General features: G+C 43.4%; 1 protein-coding gene across 4 annotated transcripts; it reads left to right on the top strand.

Annotated features, from left to right (window-relative positions):
* Positions 1-1,922: 1,922 nt before the first annotated feature.
* On the top strand, positions 1,923-17,585 carry PAQR3 (progestin and adipoQ receptor family member 3). Of its 4 annotated transcripts, none has more exons than XM_084627521.1 (8): positions 1,923-2,225; positions 3,093-3,311; positions 3,438-3,600; positions 6,709-6,864; positions 7,994-8,191; positions 9,781-9,871; positions 13,227-13,375; positions 14,692-17,585. In XM_084627521.1, exons 2-7 carry the CDS (start codon positions 3,127-3,129, stop codon positions 13,367-13,369), a joined length of 936 nt encoding a protein of 311 aa, XP_084483647.1. In that variant the 5' UTR covers positions 1,923-2,225; positions 3,093-3,126; the 3' UTR covers positions 13,370-13,375; positions 14,692-17,585. The 4 variants fall into 4 exon arrangements, with proteins under 4 accessions (XP_084483647.1, XP_084483648.1, XP_084483645.1 ...); XM_084627519.1 differs by having other exon boundaries at positions 1,924-2,225; positions 3,040-3,311; XM_084627522.1 differs by lacking the exon at positions 13,227-13,375 and having other exon boundaries at positions 3,040-3,311.
* The last annotated feature ends 1,393 nt before the right edge of the window (positions 17,586-18,978 follow it).

The following is an 18,978-nucleotide window of genomic DNA, read 5'->3' as shown; positions in this document are numbered from 1 at the left end:
CAGAAACGTGCAAAGAGAGCTGAATACAACTGCACAGGGAATGGTACTGAGGGGTGAAAGGAGGCAAAGGAAGAGGCAACAAGTGACTGTGAGGGCTGGTACACTATCCCCTATTAGAGCCAGATCCTAGTCAGCTGAAATCAATGGCAAAACTCCCATTCACAACAATGGGAGTACGAAAGGGTCCTAAATGACTGTGAACCTATATACACTAATCATGCAAGAGAAACCAATATTGAATTATGTGCAGCTAGTGATATTTTACCAAATGAATACTGAATACATTCTTTGGCAGGCTACTAAGTCATAACAAGTGATGCAACATGCTTGGTAAGAGAAAGTATTGCTGTAGTTTTAATGGAGGAGTCAGGTAATCTTGTTTTTGTTTTTTTAATAACTATTTGTTTTTAAATGTGCTAGAGAATCAAATCCATAACACTGTTTGAACTTTACACGGGGAGTTCGTAAATCCAAGAAACTAAAATTAACCACTCTCATACACCACAAAAAGAGGACTGTCAACACTAGACAGAACAAGGCTGCCAAACCACCGGATAATTGTAGCTTCCTGTAAGAAACATGACGTTATGAAGGCTATCATGCCAGAGAGCGCAAACCAAAAACCTCCAGCCCATGCCCCTTACAGAATTTGGGGACGGGGAGGAGACTTGCTTCCTAGGCCAAGATCCCATGAGTTCCTTTATCTTACACAAGTATTAACTGAATCAGAGGATTCAATATGGTCCTAAAAAATTAAGTACCAAATCTTAAATATAGCACCTGACCCAGAAAAACCTTCATATTGGCAGGTTTGAAGCCCACAATGTTGCCACTGACATGAGCAGAAATTCTTACCCAAATGAAAACATTCAAAGGTCATCAGCAAGTTTTGAAGATAGCTACAGTTGTGTACCAGTACTAAATATGTAAACTCATAATTATGTCACAGTTTCCTGTTACACCTCCCTGCACCCTGGCTGGATTTTTCACACATCTAGCATAACTGCAGGAGTTGCCTATAGCCGCTCTTCCCCTTGGACACCCACCCACAGAGCAGGCAGACTCTCTGCTTCCCTTTCCACGGTGCCTCTTGCTGGATCCTTGACACAAAGGAGCACAGGAGGCAAGAGACAGCAGGAGAACATTGACCCCAGGCTTCCCCCACGTTCTCAGCCGCTGCACTAGACTCCCCCCATCCCTGCCCCCCAAGCACCTCCCCCTGAACCCACCCCACAGCTCTCCCAGGCACCCTGTTGTCCCAGCTACCCCGTTCCACAGCGGCTCCTGGAGCAGACATGCCAAACCCACACCAAACAAATGCAGAAATTGGGCTTGTTTTCATCTTTAAGTGGCTTGCGAGTTGCTTGTGGGCTAGTTTTTGGCTTGGAGCTCGTTGCTTCTTTTTTTTTTTTTGGATCGGCTCCCGGCTGGGGGGGGGGGGTAAGCAGGGGCAAGAGGGGGGCAAGAGTTGGGGTGCACAGCAGGCCCACCACAGTCCCAGCCTGCTCACCGGCGGGGTGGGGGATCGAGCAGCTAGCGTGTTGGGGTTCCTCGGGATCGGCTTGTTTGGTTTGAAATGGGGCTGCCTTGGTTTTTGGCTCATTGTGAGGGCCGGCACCTGTACGGGGCCCAGGCAGCAAAGGGTGAACAATCGGGACAAGGGTGGGAGGGGACAGGCACCGATATAAGACAAAGCCCCCAAATATCGAGACTGTCCCTATAAAATCGGGACATCTGGTCACCCTAGCAACTGTGCCCTGGAGATCGGCTGCCCTGGACGGCGAGTGGGGGGGGGGGGGCTCTCCCCGCCCACACAGCGCCCCCTGCAGGCAGGCTAGAACAGGTGAGGGGGGGGGGAAGCGCGCTGCGGCAGCGTCTCCCCGTCGGACCCCGCGCGCGGCCCGAACCGCCGCCTTCGGTCCCCCGGCTGCGCCCGCGCGCACATGCGTCGGTTGAGCTGGAGACGTCACAAGCTCGCGCCCCTGCCCTCTGCCGCGGAGGTCGGGCCCCCGCCGTGCGGAGACGGGCGCCGCGCACGCACGTGGAGGCTCTGCGCCCTGGGCCGCGTCGCGCAGTGAGGGCGACATCCGCGCGCGGGGCTGGAGCCGGCCGGCCGGCGAGGAAGCGCCCGGTTCCTCCCTGTCAGCGAGGGGCGCCGCCGCCCTCCGGCTGCGGGATGTGCTGGTGGGGGGGCCCGGCCCCGGTCCCGGTCCCGGTCCCGGCCGGTGAGCGGCGGCGGCGGTTCTCCCGGCCCCTCGGGCTCTGCTAGGCTGCGGGGAGTTTGGAGCGGGGACCCTGCACCCGCCCCGCTCCCAGGGCTGAGGAGGGGGAGGCACGGGCGGGCCCCGCGCTCAGGGGGACCCAGACCTCTCTAGCGTCTGGGTAAAACGAAGTGAAATGAGGGGGCGGGGGGGCCCATTCGTCTCGCCGGGCCTGGCTACCCCGCCCCGCTCAAAGGGCGCCCCACCGGCCGGGCAGCCGCTTCCGGGCTGGGGGGCCTGGCTGGGCTGAACAGCGCCGCGGCACCGGCTAGGGCAGGCGCGAAGGGGGATCGTGCCCCCTCCCCGTAGGCTCTGCGCTAATGTCACCCCCTCTGGTCACCGGGGCCAGGACCGACGCAGGGCGCCAGCTCTCCGTGCCCACCGCTGAGGGAGCAGCCTCGGGCTGACTCGTGGCCGGGGCGGGGCTGGGATTTGGTTCCTTTTCAGCTGTTGGGTTATTGCCCCCCTGTGCCTTGTGCTTCCCCTGCGCCCTGGGGGCAGACGGACACTTGACCAGGACAGAGCACTGAGCAGACAGGGTAGTTAGAGGAGTGACTCTGGGCCCTCTGCCCACTCATTTTGTAAAGGTAGTCGGTGAGAAAATTGTGCCTGGCAATTAGCCGGCAATAACACAGGGAGGAGAACTGCTCGGAAAGGGGCAATTCCTGACTACAGAAAGGCATCAGTGTAGCTGCCAAATTTTGTGGTGGCCAGACTTGTTTCTACCTGTGACATAAGCTGTAATAAGTGATCCAGCAAATGTTGTTTTGTTTTTCAGGCATATTATAACAGAGAGCAGGTGCCTGGAGCATAATTAGATATTCTGTTCAGTCTTGCCTTAGCTGCTGACTCTGACGCTACCACCATGCATCAGAAGCTTTTGAAGAGCGCCCATTACATCGAGCTAGGAAGCTACCAGTACTGGCCTGTTCTGGTACCTCGGGGAATCCGCTTGTATACCTATGAGCAGATTCCTGTGTTCCTTAAGGACAATCCTTATATTACAGATGGCTACAGGGCTTATCTCCCTTCTAGGCTGTGTTTAAAAAGGTAACATAAGTTGATTGGGATGTTAAAAGCAAGATTTATGCTTTTGCTGAACGCTTGCTAAAATGATGATCATCAGTTCCACACACCACTTTCTGAATATCTGCTATTGTATCTTTTTTCTTTTAGTCTGTTCATTTTATCCAATGAGACAGTAAACATCTGGAGTCACTTACTGGGCTTTTTCCTTTTCTTCACTTTGGGCATATATGACATGACTTCTGTATTACCTTCAGCGAGTGCCTCTAGAGAAGACTTTGTTATCTGTTCTATTTGCCTCTTCTGCTTTCAAGTAAGTCCTTTCATGAACTAGTTTTGAAACACATACTGGAGTTTTTAAAAAATACTTAAAAAGAAAAGGAGTACCTGTGGCATCTTAGAGACTAACAAATTTATTAGAGCATAAGTGCCACAGGTACTCCTTTTCTTTTTACGGATACAGACTAACACGGTTGCTACTCTGAAACCTAAAAATATTTGTCACTGTCATTTTTCATCATTTTCAGGATAATAATTGTTTAGTTCAATCTTGAGACTTGACCGAAGTAGCAAAGAAAGCTCTGTGAACAGAAAGGGAAATTTAAAATATGTAGTTATACTTTTGGAAGAACAGCTGAACTATCAGTACATCAGGGTTTGGGGTAGAAAATTAGTCTCTAAAAAGCCTGTCTTAAACCTTCAGCAGCTTTATCACCTATACTTCAAAATATATCCACACAGAGGTTTAGTGGTAGTACTTGGTTATACAGTGTGGCAAACCAGAACTTGATTTCAACCAGGTTAGGGAAAAATCTGGATTTAAAATGTGGTTATTTGACTAAGAAGTATAGTTGTCCAATTATTTTTCAGCTAAATAGCCAGATGTAGTATGAAGCATAGATGGTTGAACACAGCTAGAGGGAATATTTAGCACAGTAGTTGGCAAGGCAAGTACTTTGCCACATCTATTGTTCAGTGGCATTTACAAGTACAGTGGAAGATCTTTCAGCCTTGGTTTAACATGCAGGGCAGCTAACATGCTGGCAGATTAAAGCCGTAATAAGGGGTGGGGTGCACCCTTTCAATGAACATCTTCTGAAAAGTGTTAAGTGTCCTCAACTCCTGTTGGATTCAGGCTCCTAAGTATTTACATTTTCACTTGTTTTCACTTGTGACTGTCATTGGCTAATGGCCAATAGAAAGTTTCCTAGTTCATTGCTTCCCAGTCCAGTGGGAATTGTTAATATAGCATTCCAGTGCTTTATACTCCAGGTTTCTCAATAGTGGCCCCTCCTGACTATATATAAGCTATGTTGATGGGCCTTGCTTGGATCCCCTTCTTTGATAGCTTTTAAAAAAGAGGAACATGAGGAATATAGAAGATTCCTTGAGGGAGGGAAGAATTTGTCAGCACAACAATCTGCGCTCATCAAGGAGATAATAGCTTTCAGACTTTAACCTGTTTAATTTTTAACTGAGAAATAATTATCCATACTGCAGAAAACTGATTCTTAGTAGATACATCAAATTGTACCATCACCTGCATACAGCATATACTGACAAAAATATTGTAATTGTAACTTGTACATTTTGGATCATAAGGAGCCTCTTGTTGGTTAAAATTCAAATACCACCTATCCATTATTCTCTTGTGTGGAGGTCTAATTAGGATTAAAATGTGATGACTTTGGCAATTAAAAAAAAATTGGAAGAGTTATTTGCTGAATTGAATCAAACATTTAGTTGGAGGCTGGTGTGTATAAGCTGGATGTCTAAATTCAGTGTGCCACAGAGATTAACCTATGATATTTTTATTAAAATAAAAGTTGTCATGTTAGAGTGAAAAATTTATAGATGTTGAATAATTTTTGCGTGTGTGCTGGTAACTCAAGGTTGAAACTCAGAACTGTCTTTGAAGCATGTATGATATGGAACATTACATACCCTTGGAACCCCCACAATGCTTGGGTCAGTGCTAGGAGCAGAAGACATAAGTTGAAATCTGTTTGAGCCTTTGGCCTTTTGATGAGGTGTTCAAGTTTGAAGAATTTAATATGAACTCTTTGCACTGATGGGTAGCTGCTAATATGTGGGAAAGAGGAAGCACCTGTCCAGTTGCTGTAGTAACAGTGAAGTATACAGGAACTTTGTTCTTTTTACTGTTTCCATTACAAAGTGTTTTGGCAAATGAAAATTTTGGACAATTATTGCACTGAGAGAGATCCTTCCATGGATCCCTGATCCTTAACTGCATAGTTCTCAATGTTTCATGCTGCAGGTTACACATAAGGGCCACATAGACTATTGGTGATACATGCAGATCTAGTTTGGCAAATACCATCCTAGTAGCGAAATCAGCAGCAGTGAAACCTGTCAGATTCTAGTTAATTTCACCCTACTCTATCAGATGGGCAAAGGCACAGACTCCATCCTCCTAGGAATGGAAGAAATATTTTTCCTCACCAGCCCAAAGGAAAGTTGTGTGGACTGAGGTGTGTCAGAGAGAGACACTCCCACCCTTTCCTTCCCAGCAGCTTCAAATGTATCAGTCAGCTACTTGCCGAAGTCCTTATGAAATACGGGCTCCCCCATGGGCAAGGAGTGGAGAGAAAGACCAGCACTTTCTCGCTCTTCCCATCAGCTATGGTTTGAACTGGGCGACTAGGAAGGGTTCTGTCCATTTACCCAGTTAGTGATTCCCTCCTTGTAGACATCTCTATGTAGTAGGTGACTGGTAAATTTTTCAAACCATGGTTGTTGAAGACCACTTAGGAAGTACTGTCACACTCTCTTTTTCTCAAAAAAATTATTTGAGAGAGAATAAATAAGGAAGGGACAAATACTGGTCCCAGCATAAGTGGACTATACATTGAATAAGTCTGGGGTGATGGAATCCTCTCTCTTCAATTTGTGGAATGGCATTAGAGCTGGATACCCCAGAAGCTTCCCACTTCTTTCCCTCCTCATCCCTACATGTGGTGGTTTGGCCAGCGGATCCACTAGGTGCACACCCAAACCACCTCTCCGCACTGAAATATAAGCAGCTGCTGCAAAGCCATGCACTCCTGTGTACAGACTTGCCCTGCATATCTTCCTGCTCCCCCTCCTCAGCAAAATCTCATTGGTTGCACTGCCAATCAAGCCTTTTGTGCCTACCCAGGCTGGGTAGGATTTTTCCCCTTAACTGCGGTTGACCTTTCTCTAAGTAGCTTGGTTTGGTCAGCTAGCTATTTCAGCATTGGTAGGAAGCATGATTTCCTGACACCCGGTAGCAGTGTGAAATATATAACAGCATCAGAAGGTTAATTCTAGACTTGACAGCTTCATAGACTAAGCCCAATAATTTCTTTGCTTTAATTTCATGTTGCCATAAACTAGGCCTGGAAGAAATTAACATGGATTTGTTTGAACATTTTTACAGGTCTGTATGCTTTGCTCGGTAGGATATCATCTTTTCTGCTGCCATCGCTCAGAGAAGACTAGCCGTCGATGGATGGCATTAGATTATGCAGGAATTTCCATTGGGATCCTGGGCTGCTACGTATCAGGAGTGTTTTATGCATTTTACTGTAATAATGTAAGTTTTAATGTGCTTTTTGTGCAATAAAGTGAACACTTCATATCTGACCTGCATGGCCTCACCCGGCTGATTTCTCACACCCCATGCAAGAAGTTAGTTGCACAACCTGCAAGGGGTGCAGAATTAACTGAGTAGTGAGGGGAACTGGAGTCCTTTCAAATATTAGTATACCTTTCCCATGAAAAGTGATTAATTGGATTTTGATCACTGATGTGTTACGAAAGATCCTGAAAACCTGGATTTTATTGCATCCAGAATTGTTGAACACAGCAAGTTGGCTCAGAAATGAGCACACAATCAAAAATAATTCAGCATTACTGGCCTGCCAGCTGATCTATGTTGTTTACACTTGTTGACTAGCTTACATTTGGCAAAAACAAGGTTGGTTTCCTATCTGCCACAAATTGCTGGTTCTTACTGGAAATAAATTTGGGTTTTTGGAAGGCATCCTGGAATTCAGCTGTCCCTTGAAGGCACTGTATTTTTGCAGCTCATCAGGTTACGCCAAAAATCACTTTGTCAAAAAGACCCAGTGGTTTGGAACAGACAAGGATCTAGAAGGCTGGAAGAACTTAAGGATGGGGAAACAGGAGATGGTATTAGACAAGAAAAGAAAGGGGGATAGTTGAGAAGTTAGGAGAAGAGTGGTTGCTGAGCTTTCTAGTTTATATAAACAAGTATTAGTTTTACACAGGCAAGAGTTTAGGGGAAATTACTGCATCCCCAAGGGCCTTTTCAGAAATGGGGGTGATTAGGATGGTCCACAACCTGCCTTCTCTTCCCCATCCATTTGTATGGGTGTAGGGAAGGGGAAAGTAGTTTCCCTTCAAAACCTTTTGTTGTCTTATCCATTGGTAATAAAGAATAAATGTGAAGTATCTGAATTCAGCCGTAGAACCAATTCCAACCTGTCAAACTAGTGCAGGAGCAAACTTAAAACTCTTTAGGGAACTTTTGTATGCAATTTTGTATATGGTGAAAAGTGTGTGTGGACAAAACACTGGTTAGCCTTCTCTGCATTTGATTTCTAATTAATTTTGTACATTTTCTGCCAGGGTATTAAATTATCTTCACACCTACCCAAAGAAGAAAAAAAACATGTATTTTCTTTTCTCCTTTTCCGCAGTACTGGCGTCAGGTATACTTGATCACTGTGCTTGCTATGATCCTTGCAGTATTCTTTGCTCAGATTCATCCCAGCTACCTCACTCAACAGTGGCACAGACTGCGTTCTGTCATCTTTTGCTCTGTCTCTGGATATGGAGTCATTCCTACTATCCACTGGGTTTGGCTCAATGGAGGAGTTGGTGCATCTATTGTACAGGTAAGCTGAGAAGCAGACCCAGTTCCTCTGCTTTTCTGGCTGTCTCCCCACTTTTGGAATATAAGAGTGGTTAAAAAATTAATAGCTTTTAATTGGATTTACCTATTGCAGAGCTTCAAATATTAAATTCAGGATGGGAAACTAAAAACAAGATGCAGCAATTAAATCTGTTTACAACATACTATTTAATCCTGCCTTGTGAGAAGGGGTGGGGGAGGAGAGGAAAAAAAAGGGAGCTACTGTGACCCTAGATACACACCTCTGGGACACAACAACCCGTGTGGGGTCAGTGTATTGCCTGCCTCCAGACGGGTACAGTGTGCAGTCAAATCAGTGTAGTGGAAAGTAGTAGTCTGCGTCAGGGAGCACTGGTGCAGATTCTCTATTGCCTTCGCCCCCCTGAAATAAAGTGGGGGAGGTAGGGGCCAGATTCTAACTCTAGTCTTCTTCTGGGGCAGAGCCCCTTACTTAGAGTTTGTGTCAAAGGCAGAAATGAGCAATATATATATATACAGACACACACACACACACACACCTTTGCCTTTTAAGTGACCCACCGATTATTCATATTTTATGAAGTTACTAATGTTAAGTTATACACCAGCTAGGAAAGTAATCTGTTGTAAAGCTTACCTAATCCTGAAAAGCAAGGAGCATGGCAGGGTGAAAGAGGGAAATATATACCAGTCTTATGGTAAAATAGGAGTTATATAATGAACTAGACACACATGAGAGCCTACCATGATGCTAATCTGTGCCGGTTCTTACACTGGCACCTTAATGGACTTTAGAATAGGCTGTTCTTCAAAAACTTTTAAAAACTATTTTTTCTATACACTCACTAGCAGTAAGTAGTATTGCCTGGGTATTCAAAGTACTTCTGTGCACAAGTCCATGTTACTGGTCTTGTTCCCGTACATCTAAAAATAGAAAGCTTTGTTTTTGGCAGCAAGATACTGTGGTAATGGGGACTTAAAAAGACCAAACTAATGTATAGGTTGCTTTCCACTGGAACAGTTTCATCCCTTTTCCCATCTGGTGTTTAGAAGCCTCGTGAGATCATGTGTGGTAAGTTATGCTTCACATGGTCAAAGATTCCAAGCTGATTTAGTAACCTTTTCCCTCCCACTACCTTTTACTAGGTCCGTAGCTCCAAAAGGAACTTACAGGGCATTGATTGATCCACCTTTTTTCATTAGTCAAGCATTTTAAATGCATTCTTACTAAGGGAAATGCTTCAGTGTAGAGTTGTGGGGACTGGTCTAAGGAAATCTGTTCTTAGGCACAGTGTGAATGTATTAAAAAAAAAAACCAAACAACAACGCATCTCCTATTGTGGACTTTCACCTTTGCCCAGAGAAAATGGAGGCGGGGTTGGTTTCAAGCACAAAGATGGGGCTAAGCTTTAACCTCTTCGGTCTCAGGTTTTGATACTTCTAACAGATTTGAAATCTGTTCAACATTCATGTAAATAAAATAATGAGATTAAAGCTTTGTCCTTGCAAAGTATGCAGTGCACTTGCTAGACAAAGGTTATGAAGTAGATGTTCGTGTTCTAATACTAAGCAAGGTTTCATTTTCTTTTGCAGGAGTTTGCTCCTCGAGTAATTGCGATGTACTTGATTGCTGCTGTAGCTTTTCTCTTTTACATTTCCAAAGTTCCAGAAAGATACTTCCCAGGTATGATTATCTTTTGCAGTGTACTTAGTTGGTTATACTTTCTTTAGATGCCCTTCCAGAAGGAGTGTGTTTTGAATGGGTCGTTAAAAAACAAGGGTGAACATGTCCTACATTAAGCAGCCATATCTGTGTTTTATACTGTGCTCTCTGTATGCATTTGCTGCAGTCATGCTAGTAGCTTCTCTGAGCCTGCAGGAATTCAGCTAAATCATAATCTAGTGGCAAGACATGTTAAGGGGGGCAGAAGGATCATTAACACTTGTATAAAATTGGAAAATATACAAATAAGTCATATAAAGTAGTGTCAGTATCCCAACAATCTCACTTTAACCTCCAAAGGATCTTGGAACTTTACCTGTACTATATGATTTCTTGGTATTGCAGCACACTTGGTCAACAGTTCATCCACTTATGGCAGGTGATTATTATTCTCCTAATAAAATGAAATGGGATTTGGAAGGCTAACTCACTTAGGCTCCTTGGAAAATCCCAGCTCCAGAGCTTGGGGGTTCCCCCCCCCAGAGTGCTGATCACACTCAGCTCTCACTGACTGCTGGCTGTCATTTTCTCCAGTTCTAAAAAGGGAATAATTACCTGTCTGAAGTGCTTTGAGATCCTTTGATAAATAGTGCTCTGTTAGTATAAAAAGCTGTTAGGTTATAGTGTTTTCCAGCTAGCATGAGTGTTGGTACTAGACTAGGATAAGCAAAGGATTAATGTGCACTGACTGCTCTAATTTTTAAGGCAAAAATATCAAGTTACACCTACAGGTAAGTTACTTGTACCATTGTTTTATTTACTAAATGTATGTCCCATAAGCTATTGCTGTAGAACCTAAACCCCAGCTGGAGAGTAGACTAACCACTGCTGCATTCCCTTGAGGCTGGGCCTGGCATGGCATAGCAGGCTCTCCTCCTCTAGCGTCCCTTGTCGATAGCCACTCTGGCCCTGAGGTGGTCTCCCTTGGGTCCCTGGCCTGGTTACCTTCAGTTTCACCCCTTCTAGGGTAAGCAAAGATTCCAAAAAACAGAAACATAACTCTTCGCCCCTTCCCAGGCTCTGCAAGGTTGTCCTACTCTTGTGCAGAGCAATGTGTCCCAGGACTTTCTTCCTGGAGGCTTGGCTCCAAATAATAGTTCTCCCTTTTGTGTCAGGGTGTTTCCTGGTGGACTGGTAGGGGAACCCAGGCCCTCCACCGGGTTGCAGTCTAGAGGTCTTGTGGCAAGCAGCTATGATCTGCTCCCTCGGCTGCCTCACTAGACTTTGCATCTGGACCTTCCTTCAGGTCCTCTCACAGCCCCCCAGCATACTATATATCTGCCTCTCTAGGCCTTTCCTCCACTCTCTAGCAGCCAGAGAACAGCTGTAGAGGTCACTCTCTGCAGCCTCCTTCTCATCTTGACTTCCTCCCTTTTATGCTTACCACACAGCTGTGCTTCATCTTCACTTGGGCCTGGCCCATCTTCCAGGTGCAACCAAGTGCACTAATCGCTGTGTCTCTCCAGTTTACTATCATTACCTGTGTGGGACACATACTCCTTCACAGTTCCCAATCAGGATTGGAGTTAAGTTGTGTTAGATACTATATATAAATAATGGAAAGTACATCCCTACCCCAAAGGGCGTGCTATAAGTGTATAACAAGAAATGAGTGGCTATGACAAACAGTTTAAGGGCGCACACAACAATAGTAAGACAATTATGATTCGTCTACTGAGCAGCACATCAGCTGTCTAGTCAAGATTGAGTGTTTTATAGGCATCACAGGAGGAGAGATATTTAAAGGAAAATAACGTTGTGGATTTTTACAGAGAGGTGCACTCACACAGAAAAGATCTTGGGTATGGCCAAATGGCACATCATTTCATAAAAGGGAATGTGGTACTTATTGCAGAGAATACCACTGTAATATAACTAGAAATAAAATTGTGATTTATTGAAAGTTAACCACTTGCTATAAATTCCCATGTAGAGATTCAACTTTGGAAAACATTTTAATTGTACCAATGACATCTTCCCTAGTGTAGTATTGTATTGAGTACTAGGATCCAATATAACTTTTTAATTAAAAAGTTAGTGAAAGGACCGTGTAAATGTTCGGACTCACCCGGTGGCGCTTCCTGCTGGTAGTCATCAGAAATTAGCTCATCCAGCCACTGGAGCGCCCTCTGCAGGCCAGTGATCTGCCTTACTACCAGCCCCTCCCAAGACCCCATGCCCCTTTCTCTGGGGTGCTGCCTCCCTGGCAGAATCCCCACACTCTCAGGTTCTGGGTCTCCCCACCCTCTAACCCCACCTCGCCTCAGTCTGGGCTGCTGCCAGTCCCCACTTAGCCCCTTGTATCGGGGGGGGGGGGGAACTGTAGTGTATACTCCACTCATCACAGGCAAGGAGGTTTGGACCTGCTGCCTCTGCCTACCCATGGGCTGCACCTATTCGGCCTGCAGTTTGAGGCTTTCTAGGCTGGAAACTCTCCTCTGGTCCTTCCCTAGCCCTGCTCCAATCTAGGTGTCCTGCTCAGCAGCTTGCAGCCAGGCCCTTCTCCCTCTACAGGCAGAGGGAGACTGACTAATGGCTCCTGGCTCACAGCCTCCTATAGGAGCCAGCTGGGCCTGATTGAGCTGGCCACAGCTGCAGCTGTTCCCTTAATCAGCCTGGGCTTTTCTCCACAGCCCCAGCCCTCTCCCAGGGCTGGAGGGGGAACCACCCCGCTACAGACCTTATTAGTTTCCATGGGAGTTGAATTGGGCCCTGGAGGAGCCTGGTAGATAGTGAGCATCTACTTATTTGCTTCTTCTCTAGTCCTTGGGGTTCAATTAGCTCACTTTACTAACTTTAGTAGGTCTGGGTATTAAAGGCCAGTCGGGTCCAGATGTACTCCTTTGTTTGCACATGTGTATCATGCATGCTTAAATACCCAGTGTGCCCATGTGCATTGTGTATCTGCACACATGTGGCAATTGCTTATGGGCACTGGGGTTTATAGCCACCCATATAGCTGCACTGATACAAACCCCTAATGTAAATGTTGGGTACTAGTGTAAACTGGCTCTTGTATTGTGTCTCCACTAAGGGTTTGCACCAGTAGCCAAAAACATGAGGATAGACAAGCCCTTGTATCCTTAAATAGTCAGATGGACTTGCAAATATGTAATCTGAGCCTACATTTAATGCACTTGCATACATTTTCCATTTAAAGCTGGCCTAGAGATATACAGTACTTTCCCTTCAATGCATGCATGTTTATCAGAAATTATTCAAATGCATGAGAGCTTCAACCTCCAGGCTAGAGTTGCTACTGCAGCAGTTATGTTGAATATTATAACGTAGACAATCTCTTTGCTTTTTCCAAAAGGACAATTAAACTACCTTGGCTCTAGTCACCAAGTATGGCATATCCTTGCAGTAGTAATGTTGTATTGGTGGCATCAATCTACAGTGTATATCATGCAATACAGACACAGCAAGCCCTGTCCTGACTACAGTACACATTTATGAATGAAGGTATGGCAGTCCTATATGCATGGAGACATGAAGATATAGTGGGTGTGGGGTTTGACCATCTTGCTTTGAGCCTTTCTGTCACAAGGTTCAGTTTGCTTTCTTTCCTTATTTGTGCTAATGCTCCAGAACAGAACCACAGGGTAGCACTTTTTATCCATGAAAGATACATCACTTGAAGAGTTATATGGAATATTCTTCTACACACAGCTGAATTTCCTGATAAGATCCTCCAGGCAAAACTGGAGAGTTGGTGGGTGTTCAACATTATTTATGTATGTAGGTGTAGGGGAAGCTGACACTATGACCAAGCTCAGCAACTGAATATATGTATTCAGTCCAGATTATCTGCTTGCTTACACAAGTATAAATTGGGCCAAACTCCATTATAGCCAGGGGAGTTACATAGCTGTTAAACTAGGATAAGCCAGAAGAGACTCAGATCAGTCCATCACATCCTTGATACAGGGATGCTAACTACCACTTAGATCCAAACTTTGATTTACAATCTCATAGTAAAAGTCCTGCATGTTTTTTCTAGTGAACATTCAGGCTATAATTTTGATAAGTTTTTTCATAATGTCTCAATTTATTTTGTTTTCATTTTCTTGATATTTAATATTCTGCAATAATCGCATTTACTCTGCACATTGCTTAGATTTTTACTGTACAGTATATTACTTTTTTCCACTAAATTGCCTCTTCCTTATTTTTCTCCAAAACTTGTTATAACACAAGTTACATGTCTGGAACATGGCTGAATTGTCTTACCTGTAATCTAGCTATAATTGCACTTAAATTCATAAGATTGCTAAAGGACAGGGCATTTGCCTGCACTGTCTCTACTAGGACTCCTTCTAGAATACTTACTCACCCCAGACTCTAGTGCTAGATATTGCCTTTGAAATTTAAGATGAAAAGATACTTCCGTTGCATTTTTCTGTCCTTGCTGTCCGACATGAAATTTCTCTAAATGACAAAATCCCAGCTGTCTGTCCAACATGAAATTTCTCTATATGAAGAAATAGTAATTTAATTTAACAATTTGGTGTTGAGAAAAATTCTGCCACCTTTACTCATGCTGAGTAACATCTTACTCCTTCAGTAGCCACTCTGAAGTCACTGGGGAGATGCACAGAGTAAGGTGCTACTCTGTGAGAGAAAGGATGGCAGAATGGGCTATCACTGACACCCTTCTTTTCACTCCATTTTGTTAATTCCCCCAACATTTGTCAATCCTTTTGGGGTTTTTTTTTTTAAAAAAGTGTAGACAGTTGATGTTTGTAGTCTGATGAAACTTGTCTCCCTCTATCTTTCAGAATTCTCGTACTGCAACAGAAGTTCTGACTATGAATGTCTAGTCCTTAGTTGCATGCTGATTTCCGAAACCATGCGCTGAGGCAGCTGCTCTCTATTACCTGCGGGACTGTGTTTCTACTTGCTGGGATGGCATACCAACAGAGGTTTTTTTGAGACAATGACTGCTTAGGTCTTCAAAATGACTCATTCACTTCAACCACTGTACATTCTGCAGTGAAGCAGAGAACAACTGTGCAGGTCTTCCTATAGAGAGGTTATGTAATCAGACCATGTAAAAACAGGATATGAATAATTACATACCTTCTTCTGACTGGTAAAACATGAAAGGCAGCGATGTGTACTCTTGGTGAACAGCAGATGACTCTCTCCTTGATTTGGACTTCACTTTCAGACTTCATTAAAGAGTACTCTGAAGAAATTTGCCCTAAACAGCATGCTTCTAAAGCTCCTATGATAAATTGCTTCTTGGGACCTGGTCTTAGACCTTTTCAAATCCATACATTGTGGTGTACCTTCTAGACTTACTATCTAATTGTTGTGTGCATGCTATGACATTGCTGTTATATTTAAATCTGAATTCAATGGATTCGTACTTTTTTTTTTAACAAAGTTTTTTCTTTTTGAAAAATCAAATGGATGCTCTCCTTCCACTCCGTTTCATCATCAGTAACTTTAAAATTAATTCCTTCATTTGAAATGGACAGTGGCACTGATTTGTGCCATTGAGTTTCTAGGTTTTTCTCAAGAACTTAAGTGACTTCTGTGATTTTGAAAATTTTACTCTTGAGATATTATAAAGGCTATCCAGCAACTGTAGGCTTAAGTTTATTAACCGGTTGTGGTCAATAGACTGTAGCATTACACTTAATGTACATTGCAGGAGTTTACACCAGCAACTGGCCCTGTATTAGACTGGTATAAATAATCCCAAGTAACTGTCCACAAAAATAATCCAGATCTAAAGAGCAAATATGGCCTTCTGATTAATATGAACAAATGCATCAGTGTTCTTTTAGCACTGTGTAGTCTCTTACTTAAACATGTCTGTTACCATAAGTTTTCTGTAGCTATTCATAAAAGGAGACTCAGTATTTGCCTCTAGATTAGTCTCTCTCAGGTTGAATCCTGGTTTTAAAAATTGCAGTTTATTTTAAATTTATTTTGCCTTGAAAAACTTTTAAAAAATAATTTTTCATGTCAGTACAGAAAGTGTCTGGATTCCTTAATGCCAACCAGATACCTTAAACTCCTGAACAGTTGTGGTGTTCTGTTGCAGGGATTGAAAGATCTTTATTTTATTATATAGATTTCAATGTACATGGTCTCTGAAGCTGGTTGGAAAAATTTTTGTTTTTGAATGGAATTAAAATCTTAAATAGCTTCTGGAGGGTAATTGCTTGTGTTTACATTCACTTGAACAGTTGCATTAAATGCTGCTGGCTAATGTGATAAATGTTAGAATCAGTGTTTCTCTCAAGTTTCTTCTAGATCAGTAACCAGTATGTTGGCAGATCTGATTACAACTCAGTAACAGTCCAACGTGAGACTGACCTGTATGTCGATTGTCAGGGAAGCACAGTTGTAATCATGTCCTCCAACACAGTAGTTACTTCAGTGTGGATGGGATGATGTTCTACAGGAAATGATCCTGTGCAGGCACTTGTTTTCTTTACGGTTATGTTGAAGTCCCTGTTTTGGGAATGACTATCCAGGGTCATGCTTAGAATCAATAGAAACATTTAGCCTAGTGGCTGATGTGTGGTCTCTCAAAATGCCAGCTACATGTTTGGCTACAACTTTTCTTGATCATCTTAGTAGCCACTCTGAGAACTTCTGAAAGTGGCCTTGAAGAAAAAACCACCTTGGCCAGAGGAAAGGTATATCACCAGTCAGCGAGCTAAAAAGAAATATAACCAATAGCCCATGCTGGAATGCCTAAAGCTCTGTAACATACACAAACTAGTATAAGCCTTTCCTAGATAGGGGTCCCATCAAATGTGTTGGGGAGGGTAGGAGAAGGGGAGTCAAGCGAAGAAACAAGTTCCTCTTTGAGAGAGGATTTTTTCCCCTTGTTTTATTTTGCTCTTAGCTTCAAGTAGCTAAGGCTGTGTTTTAATACTTGTACAATGGAATTGTTTGGTAACAGAGGTAAAAGGAAAGTACTTCTTTGAATTTCAAAGGAGGTGTTTGGCAATGGCCATGTTGTGGATGGAGATGGTGACTTATTACAGTAGATACGGCTCTATTGTAAAGCCTTTGAACACGTACTTATGCTTGTGACTGAGAATTCTGGGCACTGTAATTTTTGTACTAGTATGTTTATGTATTTATTGTAAAATTGTAGATTGTTGACAAGTCTAACCATGCGGAGTTCCTTTGAGTTCTACACTAAATTGGTTTCGAAATGACTTTTGTTAGCATTTAATAATATTGATGGATTACCTCCCAAACCTCTGAGCCTTTCAGTGTGAACACCTGACCTTATTTATTTTTTTTAAAACTTGTCTGCAAAACATGTTTAATGTGCACTAATAATTACTACTGAAGCTTGACTAGAAACTTGCAAATGAAAAAGCCTGCTCTAACACCCTTCATGTAAAATTAAACAATCAGCAATTGTTTGTGTTGGTGGATGCATTTTTATTTCTTTAGGTTGCTAGTTCGTTTTTTAAAACTAATTATTTTTATATAACTATTGTAGCATTTTTCAACCACTGGAAAAGGAAATTCAAAGTCATGGTGTGTTTCAGTTACATGGAGTGCAATTTATCAAGCTGCATGACTAAATGTGTATTATGTGAATATCTAAGCTGTAAATAAATTTGGGTTTACTGAATGTGTACTTAACAATATTATTCACAAGTCATGTCTCATTAAAGTGAAATGGATACTACTCCCCCAGTGCCAAAACCTCCAGTTTCTACAATGCAGTTGGGCATTTTGAAATCGGATAATGTAAAATTAGACTTCTCAAAACGAATGACAGGGATACTGTTCTAATTGCCTTATTCAGTCTAATACCGCATTTAAAAAATAAATAGTTAAATGAAACTGTCAGGCTGTTATACCAAAATGCTGATGAACTCAATGGTCTTACTACAGCATTACGGTCCAGTTTGCTCCAGAGTAGACAAGGCCTTGTTTGAGCCATAAGAGGTCTGATCATTCCACTGTATGGAAACCTCCCAAATGTTGATTCTTGGCACCCGCATAACATGGAAAGTTGGTCTTCTCCCCCTTCCATACCTTCTCCCGATTCCTAAATGTCTTTTGGACTGACCAAAAGTGATTTGATCACACCCTAAAACAGTAACTGCAGTGATTCGGGAGGTGGGGACCCTGATGTTCATGTCAAGCACTGAAAAAAGAGGTACCATTTCTTTTCACTTCCGCTCTCAGCTGTCAACTACTTCCAACAAGACAAAAGGATCTGAATGTTCTTCTACAATATTATGATTGTGTGAGTGTACTACCACAAAGCAAGCTGAGCCACTATTTATTGTCGGTTGAATTGGCACCTCAATTGGAGGTGGGCAGCGAGGGGACGGAAAATGTCTTACCAATAATTTCCTTCCTGCTAGCAACACTCCTTTCTCTGAAGCTTCACGGCAGCAGTTCAGCATTTTGGCTCTACATGCTCTGGCCATGCCTCCTCTGCTCTCGCTTGCCACCAGCTGAGTTATTCCGAGTACCTTGCTAGAGGACATCTGGTCTTCCTAGAAGCTGGAGTAGGGATTCCTGTTTCAGCTTTATGAGATCCAAGAACCAAGATCTCCTTGACCAACGATGAATTAAATGAATTACCATCGCTTGTTTGCATGTTATTTTCTGGATCACCTTTCCCCCAATATTGGAAAGGGCGGAAATGCATAAAGTAGGTCCTATGGCCAATTGTGCGATAGGGCATTTGCCCCCGTGGCTCTAGGATCTGTCTCCCATGTGAAGGCAAGGAAGCAGCCTCCTAGGCTATAAGCTGCAAACAGCTGCTTCCCGGCCTTTGAGATCCTATATTTAGAGCCCTGCGCGGATACAAAATTTGTACCAGCATCCAATTTGCAAAAATGGTCTGAAAATCTGCAGATATAAAGCCGATATCTGTGGATATACAGGGCTCTAATGATATATTACAGTAAGCAGAGGAACAGAATAGAAAATTGAAATCAACCGTAGAGAAACTGCAAAAAAGAGAAGTGCTGTCCCCTATTATATATCTTGGTGGACAACAATAGGCTTCAGATACTTAGGCAGGGCTTGAAGGATGGGGACAGAAATGCAAAACGGTGGCC

Source organism: Lepidochelys olivacea (assembly GCF_965140295.1).
Source record: "Lepidochelys olivacea isolate rLepOli2 genome assembly, chromosome: 4".
In the NCBI taxonomy this organism is placed as follows: domain Eukaryota; kingdom Metazoa; phylum Chordata; order Testudines; family Cheloniidae; genus Lepidochelys; species Lepidochelys olivacea.
The sequence above is the reverse complement of the archived record's forward strand: the minus strand, read 5'-3'. Positions and strand labels throughout refer to the sequence as shown.